Source organism: Hippocampus comes, unplaced genomic scaffold, assembly GCF_001891065.2.
Source record: "Hippocampus comes isolate QL1 unplaced genomic scaffold, H_comes_QL1_v1.1 scaffold151, whole genome shotgun sequence".
Taxonomy (NCBI): domain Eukaryota; kingdom Metazoa; phylum Chordata; class Actinopteri; order Syngnathiformes; family Syngnathidae; genus Hippocampus; species Hippocampus comes.
In genome coordinates, this window is record NW_017805591.1 from 903,258 (window position 1) to 919,893 (window position 16,636).

At 40.8% G+C, this 16,636-nt stretch overlaps 2 protein-coding genes across 3 annotated transcripts in view; both read left to right on the plus strand.

Moving 5' to 3' along the window:
- The first annotated feature begins 323 nt into the window (after positions 1 to 323).
- ftsj3 (FtsJ RNA 2'-O-methyltransferase 3) lies at positions 324 to 10,370 on the plus strand. Of its 2 annotated transcripts, none has more exons than XM_019880342.1 (21): positions 324 to 519; positions 647 to 752; positions 1,259 to 1,305; positions 1,385 to 1,464; positions 2,124 to 2,223; positions 2,463 to 2,657; positions 2,736 to 2,851; positions 4,296 to 4,400; positions 4,517 to 4,617; positions 4,714 to 4,800; positions 4,875 to 5,024; positions 5,092 to 5,227; positions 6,095 to 6,291; positions 6,415 to 6,532; positions 6,627 to 6,708; positions 7,496 to 7,631; positions 8,469 to 8,581; positions 8,686 to 8,788; positions 9,418 to 9,601; positions 9,693 to 9,787; positions 9,864 to 10,370. In XM_019880342.1, the coding sequence occupies exons 1-21, from the start codon at positions 453 to 455 to the stop codon at positions 10,117 to 10,119; spliced, it is 2,574 nt and encodes an 857-aa protein (XP_019735901.1). In that variant the 5' UTR covers positions 324 to 452; the 3' UTR covers positions 10,120 to 10,370. The 2 variants fall into 2 exon arrangements, with proteins under 2 accessions (XP_019735901.1, XP_019735900.1); XM_019880341.1 differs by having other exon boundaries at positions 325 to 519; positions 6,095 to 6,294.
- A 589-nt stretch (positions 10,371 to 10,959) lies between these two features.
- clcc1 (chloride channel CLIC-like 1) overlaps positions 10,960 to 16,636 on the plus strand; it is a 9,799-nt gene continuing 4,122 nt past the window's right edge. The window contains exons 1-7 of the mRNA XM_019880343.1: positions 10,960 to 11,240; positions 11,335 to 11,442; positions 12,964 to 13,074; positions 13,155 to 13,370; positions 14,750 to 14,890; positions 14,972 to 15,071; positions 16,355 to 16,452. Of these exons, the coding sequence (XP_019735902.1) occupies positions 11,112 to 11,240; positions 11,335 to 11,442; positions 12,964 to 13,074; positions 13,155 to 13,370; positions 14,750 to 14,890; positions 14,972 to 15,071; positions 16,355 to 16,452 (903 nt within the window). The 5' untranslated portion in view covers positions 10,960 to 11,111. The remainder of the gene's footprint in view (positions 11,241 to 11,334; positions 11,443 to 12,963; positions 13,075 to 13,154; positions 13,371 to 14,749; positions 14,891 to 14,971; positions 15,072 to 16,354; positions 16,453 to 16,636) is intronic.

A 16,636-nucleotide genomic window follows, 5' to 3' on the forward strand; every position in this document is an offset into this window, starting at 1 on the left:
TTTTTTTTTACTCGTGTACTGAGGTACAGCTCTATTGTTCCTTTTTTGTTTTTACTTTTACCAAAGAAAGATAGCTGAATACGTACTTCTACTTTTATCCACGTCTTCTTTACAATAGCATGTGCACTTCTACTTCAGTATAAAATATGAGTAATTTTTCTAATTGCCACCTCTGTTTATTCCTGTAATGGAAAAAGATGAAAGTTGGGACTTTGGAGCTTTTTGTCCTGGAAATGTTGACGCGAAGAGCAAGTGCAGCCAGCAAGTGACGCTATTCTGCCTCCGTCCGGCTAATCATCGGCAGACGAAGAAGACGAGACGCGTGACGTCCAATATATGCGCACCAAGGCTCACACGTGTTGTTTTCATCATATGCTAGTGATTTTATTTTTGTTACTCCTTGGAAGTGTAGTTGTGTTAATTTCCAGCGTAAAGCTGCTGTCAACACAAAAATGGGGAAGAAGCTCAAAGTAGGAAAGACCCGAAAAGATAAATTCTACCACTTAGCCAAAGAAACAGGTAGCGAAACGATCTTACAGAAATATATCATTTTAATTTTAGCAATAGCAATGTACCCATGCCAGCCGGTGACCAAGAGTGCAGCATGAAAGATGTTTCCTATTCTTAATTATCGTGTCCTTTACAGGTTATCGGTCTCGTTCATCATTCAAACTCATCCAACTAAACCGTAAATATCAGTTTCTTCAAAAAGCTAGAGCTTTGGTGGACCTGTGCGCTGCTCCCGGAGGATGGTTAGTCACATTTACACAAATGAAATCAAGTCATCTTTCTTAAAATGTTATTCAGAATTTAGGATGTTTATTTGTCATCTCTGCTGTAGGATTGAGCAATGAAATCATTACTTTGCCAGTCTCCATCCAAGTACCAAAAAATATGTATGGTGCAAGAACGAGTTTAAATAATGTTAAATACTAGAAATAAGTAAATGGGGGGGGGAGGGGGGGCAAGGTGTATAAGAACAATTTAAAAAATATGACAATTAAAAAAAAAGACATGATGATAAATGGTGTAGTGGTACACTTGCCTAACTTGTGTGCGGGCAGTATGGGATCGGTTATAGTGTGTGTGTGTTCCCTGCGACCAGTTCAATGTGTAGTTCGCTTTTTGCCAGAAGTCTGCTGGGATTGGCTCCAGCACCCCCCGCGACCCTGTGAGGATAAGCGGTGCCAAAAATGGCAAATGACAGGAAAATGTGATATTATTGACTGGTTTTGGCTGAATGATTTTGTATTCACAGGTTACAAGTGGCGTCCAAATTTATGCCTGTTTCAAGCCTTGTTATTGGTATGTGCACCTTTGATCTGACCCAGTAAATTTCTGTTTTTTTTTTTTCTTTTTCTAATTGTACACATTCTTCTTGCAGGTGTTGACCTGGTGCCCATTAAACCCATCCCCAATGTAGTGACCCTTCAAGAAGACATCACCACTGAGAAATGCAGACAGGTAAGTCCTCCTTGGACAGTGAAATTGTGAATGCTGAAAAGATTTTTTTTCCTCACAAAATAAGATTTCTGATTATAACTCAATTCTACCATTCGCTTGAAGAAACAATGGATGGCACTGACATTCTATTCAGCCTATTCAGAAACATCTTCTGATACAAGCTAGAACTTTCCCTCGTGTTATCTTGCATCAGCGTACCCAGGAAAAATAATTGAACTATGTATAATATATAGACTATCAATAAATAAACACCGAGTCTCAAGGAATCAGACTGACTACATGGCTGACTTGCACTAGGCATCTTTATTGTTGAACAACAGGAAAATGATTCCGCTCATGTTGTCTTTCTTCTCAAGAATTAAACTCCGAAGTCACTTTTTTAAAAAAACAATCAAAGAGGGATTGGAAAAATCACTAAGTTGACAAACATGACTGCGCTTTTGTAAACTAACTCCTCTCCATTTGAAGCCAGGTTTTTAGTGCAAGCAATCCATGTCAGATTTTAACAACAGAAACCACGAACAAACAAATCCTTATAAATTGTTTTGGAAGAAACTCAAATTAATTGTTAAAATCGACTGTGAGGAAAACAACTTATTTTTCCTGCATTCGAATGAATTGATCTTCTATTCATTGATAATTTTATATTGTACGTGCAGGCCCTCAGAAAGGAGCTGCAGACCTGGAAGGTTGATGTTGTGCTAAATGATGGTGCTCCAAACGTAGGAGCCAACTGGCAACATGATGCTTTCTCCCAAGGTATGTGACACTTGTCTAAATCAGCAGTGTTGGACAAATTGCCTTATAAAACTTATAGTTAGTTACCTGTTAGTTTCCAAAATAGTAATTCAATTAGTCACTTAACTCCTTCATACCCTTTAAAAGTTATTATGCATTATGTAAAAAATGTATGTAGCAAGTTTTTTTCAGTTGTGTAAATTATCTTTTGTTGACCATCAGCCAACCTCTCAAGAGCTGTTCGTTTCTTTTGCTACCAGCCCACCTGACCCTGATGGCCTTGAAGCTGGCCTCTGAGTTCTTGACGAAAGGGGGCACGTTTGTCACCAAGGTCTTCCGCTCGAAAGACTACCAGCCGCTGCTCTGGATCTTCCAGCAGTTCTTCAAGAAAGTTCAAGCCACCAAGCCCCAAGCGTCTAGGAATGAGTCGGCGGAAATCTTTGTTATTTGCCAGGGTCAGTAGCAGATTTGGATGCAACTATAGTGCCTGCATTTGTAACGGTAAACAAATTATTCTACTCATTCATCCGCAGGTTTTCTCGCGCCAGACAAAATTGACGCCAAGTTCTTCGACCCCAAATATGCATTTAAAGAGGTGGAAGTACAGGCCAAAACTGTGAAAGAACTGGTTCCGGAAAAAAAGCCAAAGGTACAGTGTGTGTGGGTTGGTTCAGTACAACAATAATGAATGCGGTTTACCCAGAATGAGTTTTTAGTCTATACGCATTATTTTTACAGTATGTTTTGTCTTCATAGAAACACTGTTTTGGGGGCCTGAATACAATCATATTTTTAAAAGACTGACTTGGGTTATATCACTTGGGAATCTCATGAACACAAACAGAACACTGGTCCACCTCCAGTTTGCCCTGCATTGGAAATATTTTGACCGTAGATAGACTTTTAATATCAAAACGTTTAAGCAAAAAAGAGTCAATCTTGGCTGATAAGCATAAATGTGAAATGAAAAAAAAAAACACTAAATTGAAAGCCAATTACAGTGTAAAGCCTTGAAACTGACGTCTTGTGAAGTACACTGAGGGCATTCTTTTTTCTGAGAGATTGGTCAGTTTTACCCAGTACCTGAATTGTGTTCAACTAATAATTCACCTTATAATTAACGCAAAGTCATGTTATTGTCAATTATCCATGGCCTGTCCTTGTACTCTGTGCTCCTTGTGTATTTTGTCACAATGTAAGTCACTGCTGCTGTCTTTTGGTGGCATGATAATGGCTGTGCTCACAATTTACTGTGGTTTTGTTGTATTGTGGTGCTATACTTACTGGTAGAACTTTTTCGGGATATGAGTCGACATTCGGCTGATTTGGCTTGGATTTGCGAGCCAAAATGAGCAGTTTGAGTGCTGTTTGGTGGCAGTCAACTCACCTTACTTCACAAAAAGCAGGTTGTGAACAATTACTCAGAAAAGAGACCTCGGTGTGTTCATTTCCGCTCCTAGTTAAGGTTTTCTGTCAACCTAAAGATGAGTCTAAAGAGAATTACATGTTTACATAGCTTTAAGTACATTCAGTTTAACTCTTTCATTCCACAAGACGTACTTGTACGTCTTTTTAAAATTAGGCCCCACCTACCAAGGATGTACGTCTTTTTTTTTTTTTTTTTGCATCATGGAGAGGAGGGTCTGATGCAATCTGTGAATGAGAATAAGCCGTTTACATTGTAAATCATGTAAAAAAGCGACCAGTAGGTGGCAGTGGTGCCTCACACGCTTGAAATGCATGCTTTTACAAAAAGCTCTTTTTCTCCGTTTTTTTTGCCCAGGAATCGCCATTTTCATGAAATTTAGCCATTTTGTAATGACCATTGCTGAAGAATGGAAAAAGATAGAAACAAATTTTTTTCTGCTGAAAGATGAGAGTCCAAACTTTATGTTTATATAGCATTAGAAACAAATATTCTGTGGGCCTTGAAAGATCAGTCAAAATCCAGTAAAACGCTGGGATTGAGGGGGTTGCTCCCGTGAGAATGGCCGGGATTGAATGAGTTAATGCTAACCAAACAGTGCAAAACTCTGTGGTTCTAATGGCTGGAGAGGTCTTCTACTGACCCAGATTATCTTCTTGTACCTCAGGCCGAGGGATACACTGATGGCGACCTGACCCTTTTCCACAGTTGCACTGTTACAACCTTTGTCAAAGCTGAAAACCCCGTGGACTTTTTGGGCAAAGCCAGTGAGGTGAGGAGTCAGACTATACCGTATCCAACTACACATTGATCTTTTGCGTGGTCTGCAAGCCAACGTGAAGCGTTCCTCGTAGACTGATGATATTTCACCCCGTTGTTTATTTCTAGATCACCTTTGACAACCCAGACCTGGAGACTCACAGCTCCACTACTGATGAGATAAAGGAGTGTTGTCGTGACATTAAAGTTTTGGGCCGCAAAGAACTCCGGTAAAACCTTTGTCCCCTGGTACCATTCCTTACAACTTTACATGTTTCTACTTCCAAGGTGGTGTAATGTTTGCTCTCGCTATTGTTCAAACCCAGCGCTTTGCTGAACTGGAGGACCAAGCTGAGGCGATACCTAGCTAAGAAATTGAAGGAGGAGGCCAAGAACCTTGATGGGGAAATCAGGTACAAGATGCCGGGCTGATGCGCCGTGTCTGCCCAAGTGTCTTAACTGCCAATCGTGTCTCTTTGCTCTTTAGGCTGAGTTCTGAGGAAGAGGGGGATGAATCAGATGCCGAGCCAAAGAAGAACAAAGAGGTAGCAGAGGTGGAGGGTGATGACGACGAAGAAGAAGAAATGGAGAAGAAATTGGCCGAGCTGAAAGCAGAGGAGGTGGCTGATCTCAAGAGGTACGGCGTTACCGCTTCAATGCTCTCGTCCTAAGATTTCAAGTGAAACCTCACTATTTGCCGTCAGGAAAAAGAGGAAGCTGCTGAAAGAGCGTAGAAAGCAGAGGGAGAGGGTGGAGCTCAAGATGGATCTGCCAGGTGTCTCCATTGCTGACAACAATGATGTCTGCTTGTTCTCCCTCCACACCATCAAGAAGAAAGAGGTAAGGGTCATAACATGCATGCGCACAAACGCACGCACACACATGCACACACATGCACAATACAGTGTTACCTTCACTTAACAGTGCCCTGACTTAGGATTCATTTTTTGTAATCAGCTGTCACTTGGTCGCCTTTTATCTTTAATTATGAGTGTATTTCAAAGTAATTCATCAATGCATACATGAACTACGGGCATGCATGGACAAATTAGGACAGAACAACACACACTTTGATGCAATTAATACCCACCAACACAACAAATACTTATGTTATATATACAGGTATGTTAGAATACATTTTTTGTTGATCATTGAAGCACTGTTGCAATACAATGTGATTTGAATTATTTTTAGTTTTATTGCTGAGTGTGAATGTCGATGGCTCTCAGTAAATTCTAAGAAATAAACGACATTTTCCATCCCCTTTTGGTTTAATATTCAGTTTTTTCATTTAAATTTTTTTTTCGCTGAACCCATTGTAATATTGAGATATCTGGCAAAAAAATTGACATATTATATTTTGGCTGTATCGCACAGCCCTACTTCAAACCAATTACATTTTCTGAGGTAATAAGGTGGGAGGTGGGCATTATCTTTTGCAAATCAGAATTATCTGATGCAGCTCGTGCAGAGGATGTCATTATATTGTAGTAAGTAGCAATACTTTTTTTAAATTTTTTTATATTTCACAATACACTTGGGGGGGAGGCTCCTGCAAAAATCTCGTTGTAACAAGTGTGCAATGACAATAAAGTATTCATTCATTCATTCATTCATTCATAATGTTACAGTTGGTCGGTGTACACAAACGGGTTTTTGGGTGATTCATTTGAGGTGCATTCTGATCATTCTTCTTCCACTCGTCAGGTGCTGGATGATCTTTCCAAGGGGGACATGAAAGCAGCAGACTTCCTAGCGGAGGGAGAGGATGACCTCGACCTGTCTGATACTGAGGAGGAGGAGGACCAAGCAGATAACATGTCCCTGGCCTCTGATTTGGATGACGATGAACTGGAGGAGGTGGAACGCAGACAGAAGGGGCTGGAGAAGAAAAAGAAGAAGAAGAAGTGAGTGAGAGATATGAGCAAAATGGAACGATTCTGCACTGAACTGTGGTATATTATGATACGCCTAGAAATGACGACGAAAATCCGACCTACACTATTGCGTACTCTGCTTGTCTTCAGAGTGACATTCACCGAGGAAGATGAGGCGGACGACAACGAAGAGGAGGGCGGCGTACTCGTGGAACTTGAAGGAATAGATGAGAAGAAAAAGCGTGAAACCAACTTGTGGTTCAGTAAGGTTTGTCCCACAACACAATTCATTAAATGACCCTTTCTTTCCCACCTGTAGATGAGCTTTTTTTTTTGTTGAGTGAATTGTTTGGTTTTTGTAGGACATTTTTTCTGAGATTGAGCTAGAAGGAGACGCTGAGAGCGAGCTCAGACAGACGCAGTGGATCCAAAACCAGCACCCAGGTAAATATTGTTGCTAGTTTTAAGAAAGAATCGTAGAAGTGCTGTAGAAATTCTAGAAAATGCCTAATGTTGGTATAAGTAAGCATTTTTAATATTTGGAAAGTGCTTGTATTTTGGATAAAGTGCTTCAAATTGTAACTAGCATATCCTGTATGCAGACATGGGAGATTTTCTACAAAATTTTTTTTGTTAATTGTATTGTCCATCCAAAGACAAAGCTTCTTGTCCTGCTATAACAAAAAAACGACTATAATATTTATTTATGTATGTTTTTAAACCTATATTTTTGTAACGCTCGTGAGAGCAAGTCCCTTTTAAGTCTGAAATCAGATTTTCCGAAATTAAGGTCTTTGGTTAAAAATGTTAAATCTAAAGAGATCTTAAAATATCCATGGACACAAACAAACAAATAATGCTGCTGTGTTTTCTTTGAAAAGCTTTGTAAAGTATATTGTTGTTTTGTGTGATCTGAAAATAAGGGCATATTGGTGGCTGTATTTAATGAGACCGCTCTAATTTGATCAAAGTGGTGTTAAAAAGGTCTTACATTTGGCTAAATGTGACAAAAACGTGAAATTTGCTATGAACGTGCTCATAGCATGTTCATGAACTTAAAACATTGAAAAAGAAACATCATAACATTTGGGAATCATGTACAAAGCTTTGAACATAAAAGTGCTCAGTAATGCTTAATTTGACCTTGGTTATGATAGTAGGAGTTATGATCAGAGATTCTGATATTACACCACACTTGGGTATTGACCACATTTTTTAAAATATGTCTTAGGAAAAGGCAAAAAGAGGAAAGCTGAGAAAGTAGAGAAATATGAGGAGGCTGCTCCAAATGTAAAAGAAGAGGCGGAGACTTCAAAGGAAGCGGTGGAAGACGGTGACAGCGACTCAGATGACAGTGACGATGAAGAGTAATTCAATTCATTTCTATTTTATTTATGTGCCGCTGGGGTTGCAAAGAGATGGAATATTTTCTGGTAAAGTATCCAGGAAATTTCCACGAGCGGTAAAGCTGGGGCATTTTTTAAATATCAGTTTCGTGTGTGTGTGTGTGTGTGTGTGTGTGTTTGGTTGGTTGGTTGGTTGGTTGGTTGGTTGGTTGGTTGGTTGGTTGGTTGGTTGGTTGGTTGGTTGGTTGGTTGGTTGGTTGGTTGGTTGGTTGGTTGGTTGGTTGGTTGGTTGGTTGGTTGGTTGGTTGGTTGGTTGGTTGGTTGGTTGGTTGGTTGGTTGGTTGGTTGGTTGGTTGGTTGGTTGGTTGGTTGGTTGGTTGGTTGGTTGGTTGGTTGGTTGGTTGGTTGGTTGGTTGGTTGGTTGGTTGGTTGGTTGGTTGGTTGGTTGGTTGGTTGGTTGGTTGGTTGGTTGGTTGGTTGGTTGGTTGGTTGGTTGGTTGGTTGGTTGGTTGGTTGGTTGGTTGGTTGGTTCCAAAAAGGCCCCAGTTTTACTGCTCATGGAAACGTACTGTGCATACAGTTTTGTCATAGAAGACATCCATGCCAAATATTATAAAGCATGACATTTCAACAGAATCACATGTACCGGTTCGTATAACGTTATCAATTTTGGAATATTTTAATACAGATTTACATGTATTCATAAGTAGAACTGAATCAAGTTTTAACACATTTTAATAAACATTCAGTTCCGGAAAACAGCGATAAGGATCTTTATTCACAATAAGTAGAGTTAGTTGTCATAGAAAGTCATGGGATCATTAAACGAATCAATAACAAGTCTGTTGTTTCTTCTAGATTCATATCCAAGTTGAAACAGGCAAATGGCAGCACCGGGACAAGTGGTAGCACCGGGGCAGGTCTCGGTGATGACGATGACGACTTCCAGGTCGTTCCAGTTGAAAGCACCAGTGAGTTAATTTGGGCTACATAAAAACAACATGTGTGAAACAATCAGATTTTGAGTCATCAGTTTCCTGTTGGAAGTATACATGTTATTGTGCTCTGCGTGAAGGTAAGAAAGCTCGCATCCTGGATGCCGAAGGCCTCGCCCTTGGCTGCCAGATTGCCACATCTAAGAAGAAAGCCAGAGACCTGGTGGACAACTCCTTCCACAGGTGCGTGTGGACACGGTGTGCAAATGGCCAGTGAGGCCAGCCAGCTGATAGTTTTGTTTTGCCTATTAGCATTAAGATATCACACTTGTGGGGGTAGTTTTAAAATCACAATATCTAATTCTCTTTTTGTGTTTAATTGACAACAAGCAAACTGAAACTGTCAATCTCTAATCTTTACTCAAGCAAGAATGTCGTAGAAAAACTGACAAGACAATGTACCAATTTACTCTTTTAAAATTTAGAAAGTTACTCTTGCAGAATTATGGATTTATCTGTAATACTCATACTTTGTGAGTTTATAATATTAAGACTTTTAATTCCACATGTATCTTATAGTACCATAATATAGCTTACCATTCCTGGTGTTTTGGATGCCTGGTACTTTATGTATTTTCACTAAGTAAATAAAATGAAATAAATAAATAAATGCCCCCTGCCGTTTTAGCTAAAGTCACAAATTGCAACAAAAATAAAGTACACAACCGACATGAATTTTAAAAAAAGTCAACTTTTATTCTGAGCATCAGCAACCCAAAAGAAACAGATGTAGGAGCCAAATGTTTGGGAAAGGTAGGCTGAAGATAAAAGGAGGAGGGCGGATAAGCGAGAACATGTTTATGCTTTCGCAGGTTTGCATCGTCTGACGAGCCTTGGGAAGTACCTGAATGGTTCCTGAATGACGAGAATAAGCACAGGAAGAAGCCAGTGCCGGTCACCAAGGAGATGGTGGAGGAGTATAAACAGAAGTGGAAGGAGATCAATGCCCGGCCAATTAAGAGAGTCGCCGAAGCCAAGGCCAGGAAGAAGAGGAGGGTAAGGACATTGATTTGGTTCTTTGACGAGACTACAGATTTATGGGGTTCTAGATTGTGGGGGAAAAAAAGATTTGTTGGTTTTTCACTAGATGCTGAAGAAGATGGAACAGGCTAAGAAGAAAGCAGAGGCTGTTGTGAACACAGTGGACATTTCTGAGAGGGAGAAGATGGCTCAACTCAAGAGGTTTGGTTTCTCATCACAAGGGAAAAATGCAACAATGCCCACTTGACTGTCTTATCATTGTTATTAATTCTTTCAGTATCTACAAGAAAGCCGGTGTGGGAAAAGAGAAGCGAGAAGTGACGTATGTTGTTGCCAAAAAGGGAGCTGGGAGGAAAGTGAGGCGGCCTGCTGGTGTCAAAGGCGCCTTCAGAGTGGTGGACGGTCGCATGAAGAAAGACGTGCGTGGGATGCAAAGGAAAGAGCAGAAAGCAAAGGGTGGCAAAGGAAAAGGAAGACAGGCAAAAGGTGGCAAAAAGGGAGTGAAGACTAGCAAAGGGCGAAAAGGAAGGTAGATCGGAAATGGGTCCATGAACAGTTTGTCTTCAAATTGATTGAAAGAGCCCAAATCTGTTGCAACCATTTTCCTTTGGAGGACTTCAATGCTCTTGGGAACAGTAAAAATGAATATTATGTGCTTGTCTTTCTAAGAACAGAGTCGTTTGTCTGAACTCTCAATTGCAAAAAGTTGGGGATGTCTGTCATTGAGAAATGTAGGCATTCATTTTTTGTAAATAAGATTGCAATAAATTGGTTCTGATGTCCTTTTGGAGTGCTGGAATGTGTGTAATATATTTCATGACCTTTGATGCCACATACTGTACTGTAATACGTGCAACTATGACACAAGGTTCCAAAAGGACAAATAAGCGACAGAAGTTGCTTGGTTCACAATTAATGAATGAATTCAGTGGCTTTTAGTTTACAGTCACTTGTGAATAGAAAAAAAAAATTACAAGATTGTGAGCATTTGTTTATCTTTATTAATTATGAATTGGAAATAACGTCACATAACACAACTTGATTATTTCTGACTGCATGCTATCTTCCTGCAGGAAGTTATTCGGTGAAGTGTATAAAACATTTAGATAATATACTCCTTTCTCTAAATAAATAAAGGAAATTACGAAGAAAGATTTACTGGGCGTACGAATGTCATGTGATGAACCAGAACAACAATAACCTAAAAGTTATCAGAACCGGCCTTGTTTAAGTTCGCCTGGAGCGCTTTGACGTCGCAACTGGTACGACCCGAGTGGGATAATTCCGAATTCCCAGTTTCCCGTGACGCAATTTTGTCGGCGCCCCATAACGCCCGCCGCACGTACATATCCGGCGCTGGTGGGTTGCGTAAGATGACGTAATTAAACCGCGACAATTGTTGATTTCAGAACTCCGATAGTCCTCCGACGCGACGCTCTTTGGTACGTTTGGCTGAACAGTAATCGCGCCGAACTACAATTTGATTTGGATTTGGAAGTTTCCGTGAGGTGGAAGCTTGTGCACGATGTTCCTCGTGATCCTGGTCGGCTACTTGACGCTGGCCTCTGGTCAGCAGCAGGATGAAGACTGGATTGACCCGTATGATTTGCTCAACTACGACTCTAGCACTAAAACCATGAGGAAGCCCACTGAGGTTGAGAGCCTTAATATACTGACATGACAAAAATGCAAATGAAACACGATGGCGTAGTTGTTGAAATACATTTATTTAACCACGTTCGTTGTAGAAGCCGGCAAGGGATTTAAACGTCCCAACCTCTCGAAGAGGGCACATCGACTGTAACCAAGCTGAGCTGATCGCCTGCAAAGAACGGCTGTCTGATTTACTAACTCAGGTGGGTGTGTTCCCACTGTTGTGATATCGCTGTATTCGGACATTGACACAATTTTCATCTTTCCCGCTCTGTATAACACAAAAATTGATTCGAACTATGTTGTGTATGTAAGTGCAATATTTGAGTTTTTATTTGACGATATTTTCATCCAAGTGAGGTGAATAGTGGGGGGAATTGCAACACATTTTATACGTGCCTTTTTCTTTTTACGTTACCAAAAATAATTTGACAAGCTAACATAATCAGAAATACTTTTTTTTGCAAACGCTTGGCAATCAAGGACAGTCTGAAGTCTTGAACCCATGAACATCACCAGATGCTCTGTTGTTTATGGCAGGGGTCCCCAACCGCCGGTGGTCCGCGGGGCATTTGGTACCGGGCCGCACAATAAGAACTTACATTAACTCCGTTGTATTTATTTTGGAATACGAAATATATTTTATTTTGAAAAATTACTCGATTCTCCGTTACATCCGTCTGTGTCACTCTTGATGCACGTCAAACCACGCTTCTCCGTCACGTGACAGATGACGCTAAAAACAAAACGCCGAAGCTTACTAAATGAGTAAAATAAACTGCTGGTGATCACAAATAACGGCGGCCTTAAAAGTACGTTCGAGACAGCAACTCTGCCGGTGTTCTGGATTCAAGTTATGGCTGAATACTCTGAGATCGTCACAATAGCACTGTTGCTATTTCCGACATGCTACCTGTGTGAGGCGGGGGTTTTGTGCCGCAATGGCGACTAAAACAAAATTAGGAAGTAGACTCGACGTAAATGACCCCGAGATGGGACCGCCCGGTTGCAGAAAATCAAGCTCGGGGCTCGCACTGATTCAGCGTTGTGGTGAGTTGACATTTTCATGCACTTTGAATTTGCGTTGTATCGTATTTTGAAGACATTAAACATTACCATAGCGATCAGAGTGTTGCGGCCAGATTAGACGCTCCTCGTGTTTATTATTATCTCTCGAAAACACCACGGTGTTCATGCAGCTCTTACCATATTATTTTGTAGTATTTATCCGCCACACCTTGAATGCCGGTCCGTGAAAATATTGTCTGACATAAACCGGTCCGTGGGGCAAAAAAGGTTGGGGACCCCTGGTTTATGGTGATGCTCTGCCAGACCTCTTTTGTAGCTGTCTTCAATTCTTTTTGGTCCTTCAAAAGGTGTAGGCACATATAAAACGTGTTGTAATTGCTACACCGTTCACCTGATTTGGATGTAAATACCCTCAAATTAGAGATCAGAGATTGCATGTAAAGCACACTTTGATTGCATCATTTCAAATCCATTGTGGTGTTGCACAGAGGTGGAAATTGTGTTTATGTCCAAATATTTATGGAGCTTACTTGTATGCACAGACTGCTTGGAGTGTCTGACCAGCCTTCAAGTGCGAAATTAAACACCCTTTGAAGTCCTGCACCACTTGAGAGACAAGACATTTAATAAAAATTGATAGAATCTACTGTATGATCTGCATCTCAAACATTAGATTGCACTTTGCGTCTCTTCAGGTTGAAACCCAAAAGAAGAGTATGAAGCATATCCCACAGCAGGTCACATGCAATCCTGTTTTTAAAAGATTCCTGAGCAGACTCCTGAAGGACACGCAAAGAATTGGAGTGGTACGTTGCCGTTGCATATTGTTGACGTAGGGCAAAGTGGTTTGACCCATCTTCATTCGTCCCACCTTTCACAAATATAGCCCAAAGACCCTGCATACTATGATGCCACCATCCGACTGTCCAGACAAGCCGTGGCAGAGATTCAGACCTTTCTCGATGGTGAAGAAGGCTGTAGAACAGGCGCTCTGGACAATGCCGTCAGTCAGATACTGGTGGACCTTCGACCACATGACTACGAGGCCTGGAGATGGCGCTTTGAAGACACCTTTGGCGTAGAGCTGGACACACTTTTCAAGGTAAGAAGGGGGAAGTCCTGAGGAATCATTCAAGCCTAACTCTTGCGTCATTATCACACACTCGAGTCTCATGATGTCGTCAATGCATTCTTTGTGAACAAACTGGAATTTAAACAGGTAAAATGCCTGAGGACCATGATAAGATTGATAAGATAAGATTCTTTTTATATTTTGTTTGATAACTTGGTGCAGAGAGGGAATTGCAGTTAAGTCCACACCGGGGAGGAGCAATTTAAATGATGCAAGGTGCCACCATTTTTCATCAGCGTTACCTGGGAGCCACATCAGACCGCATGTTTCTCAACTAGATGTTTGACAAAAATGCCATTTATGCTCTCGGTAGTTTGTTGAATGTGCGTTATTTAATTTTCAGAGTATATTCACGTTGCACTTTGTTTTCATGAAACCTTGACTGTGAGTTGTGTGCCTTGCAATGACCTTTTTGCTCAGTCAGTTAATAATCCTCAAATCATTTAGAGCCCTTGTTTGATTTAAAATTGTCCAAAGCTTCTCAACACTAAATATTCTCAGATTTCTGTACTCCTCCTCGAAAGCATACTTATCTTTCTGTTGAATCAAAATACAGCATATGCAGACATCTGCTTTTACTTTGGAAAACAATGATCAACATTTTTGCCTTTTTTCTGACGTTACAGACCAAACCAGTAACATCATCTTAATTAATGTTTTTGTGCATTTTCTGCAATCTCAATTTGAGATAATGTCTGGTTTTTAAGTTTACGGATGGAAACAACTTTTAAAAAATCAAATTCATTGAATTATTGACATATTAATACGATCATAAAAAAAACGATTGTTATTTGCAGCCCGCGTCGACCTCACAGTGCAGAGGTACCGGGTTCAATTCCAGCTCCGGCCTCCCTGTGTGGAGTTTGCATGTCCTCCCCGGTCCTGCGTGGGTTTTCTCCAGTTACTCCAGGTTCCTCCCACATTCCAAAAACATGCATGGCAGGCTGATTGTGCACTCTGAATTGTCCCTAGGTGTGAGTGTGAGTGCAGATGTTTGTTCGTCTCTGTGTGCCCTGCGATTGGCTGGCAACTGGTTTGGGTGTCCCCCGACAGGTTGGGAAAGGCTCCCGCCCACCACCAGACCCTTGTGAGGATAAATCGGATCAGAAAATGGGAGATGAATATTTGCAGCTCTGCGTGAAGACCTAGCGTTGCTTGAAAGTGGCTCTGGATCTTCATCCGACATGTAGCAGATCATATCATAGAAACTGTGTGGAATCGGTTATGTAAATTTACCCCGTTGTTATGTACCGGCAAAAGTTAAAAATGCTTCCATCTAAAGTCACTGACACTGTCAAGCATGATAAATCATTCATTCATTCATCTCATCTCCACTTGTCATCCACTAGTTGGCTCTGTGTACTTTGGTCTTCGTGGTCATTATCTGCACTGAGCTGTGGTGTGCCATCTCCTGGCTAGTGCAGTTTAAACGGCTGTTTACCATCTGCTTCTTCGTCAGTATTGTTTGGAACTGGTTGTATCTGTATCAGGTGAGTTGGAATACTTTCTGTACATATTTTGAAAAATAACCTTCTTTTTTGGACACCGATTCTAAGACTTTATTCTGTCAGACTGCTTTTGCTGAACACCAAAACAACATTGTGAAGATGAACAGCATCAATGACAAATGCATTGGAGTGAAGACGATTGACTGGCGCGATAGTTTGAAAGGTATGTTGAAACAACAACAGAGCATGCTACTTAGAAAAAGGATATTTGGCTTTTGGATGTAATTCCAGGGTGAATCTAAAATGCACTAACATTTACAAGATAACTTAATTTGATCTTTTATAACCCTTTAGTTGTTGTTATCCAGCTTTTCAATGTTTCAGTATTTGTTGCACAATTTTGTCTTCTCTAACAAGCAGCTGAAAATAGACAACAGGTGTTTTATCCATCAATCAACCAACATGTTTCCTGGTTTGATCGCAATCTGTATCCAAATAGTCCTCAATAGACATCATGAGACAACATTGAGAGGCTTTAAACAAGATATTCTCAGAAGGGAGTGCCCATTGAGCCCAAAGTGTTCCAGTGAGACTAGAAGAGGCACAGAAAACATTAAATCCTTGGAAACTTATTCAGAGATCAAACACCTTCTGTGAACTTGTTAATGGCATTTTTTAATGGACTTTACCTTAAACATCCTCTCTAATGGTCTGGACATTGGTTCTTATTTCATAGGTGTGTCCAGAAAAATATGTCCCCAGAAAAAAAAAAGATCTCCCCCAAAACAGGCTTAGTAGTAATTTCAGTCTTGTTTTCTGGTATGCTAATGACCGCTCGGCTCCAAACATGAGTTTAGACATGTTTGTATTCTGATTAAATTATTTTAGAACAAGTTATTAAATACAATCTGCAAATACACATGCTCCTCCAAAGTTGCCCCTTAGATGATGTCACTGGTGAGGATTACTATCATTTCTGAATCCAGCGTGCGAGTTAATTTCACGTTTAAAGTGTGACCTATTTTGGATTAATGGATTTTATGTCTCATGAAAACTCGACAATCCATAAATTAGGACTAACCTTACATTTTATTGACTTTACAGATTTTGGTGTGTGTGCGCGTCACACGTCTGGACGGGAGAGGCCGGGCACGTAAAAAAAATGCGAACGGAATGTAAACAGTGTTACAGAAGAGATTATCCTCGCCTTGAGGTTTGATCTTGGATCCATCTGCGGCGTTCTAATCTTGTTGGCCTTCGGACCCCGTTTTGCTACTGAGAAATGATAATCATATGAATGTCATTTCCTCCGGTCGCTCATCCAGCCACGCTAGTTGTGCTTACCAAAAGTGGTCCACCAGGCGGCTCGAACTCCACGGCTAAACAATAAGCAACACAATTGTTGGAGCAGCCCTCAACGCAAAAATTCCCCCGGAAGAATAAGAGCGTACTAACAATCGATCACCAGATCAAGCCCTTTTCAACACGAGATTTGCATCCCTGCAGAGTGGTTCAGGAGCACATGGACTCTGCAGGATGATCCTTGCAAGAGATACTATGAAGTCCTCATGGTCAACCCTATTCTGCTGGTACCTCCCACCAAGGTACATCCTGCGTAACATTCAATATGAATCAAATTGTCATGAAAATTTGACCTAAAGAGCAAGTTGGAGTTTCAACAACTGCTTAATATGTGTGTGTGTGTGTGTGTGTGTGTGTGTGTGTGTGTGTGCGTGTGTGTGTGTGTGTGTGTGTGTGTGTGTGTGTGTGTGTGTGTGTGGTGGGGGG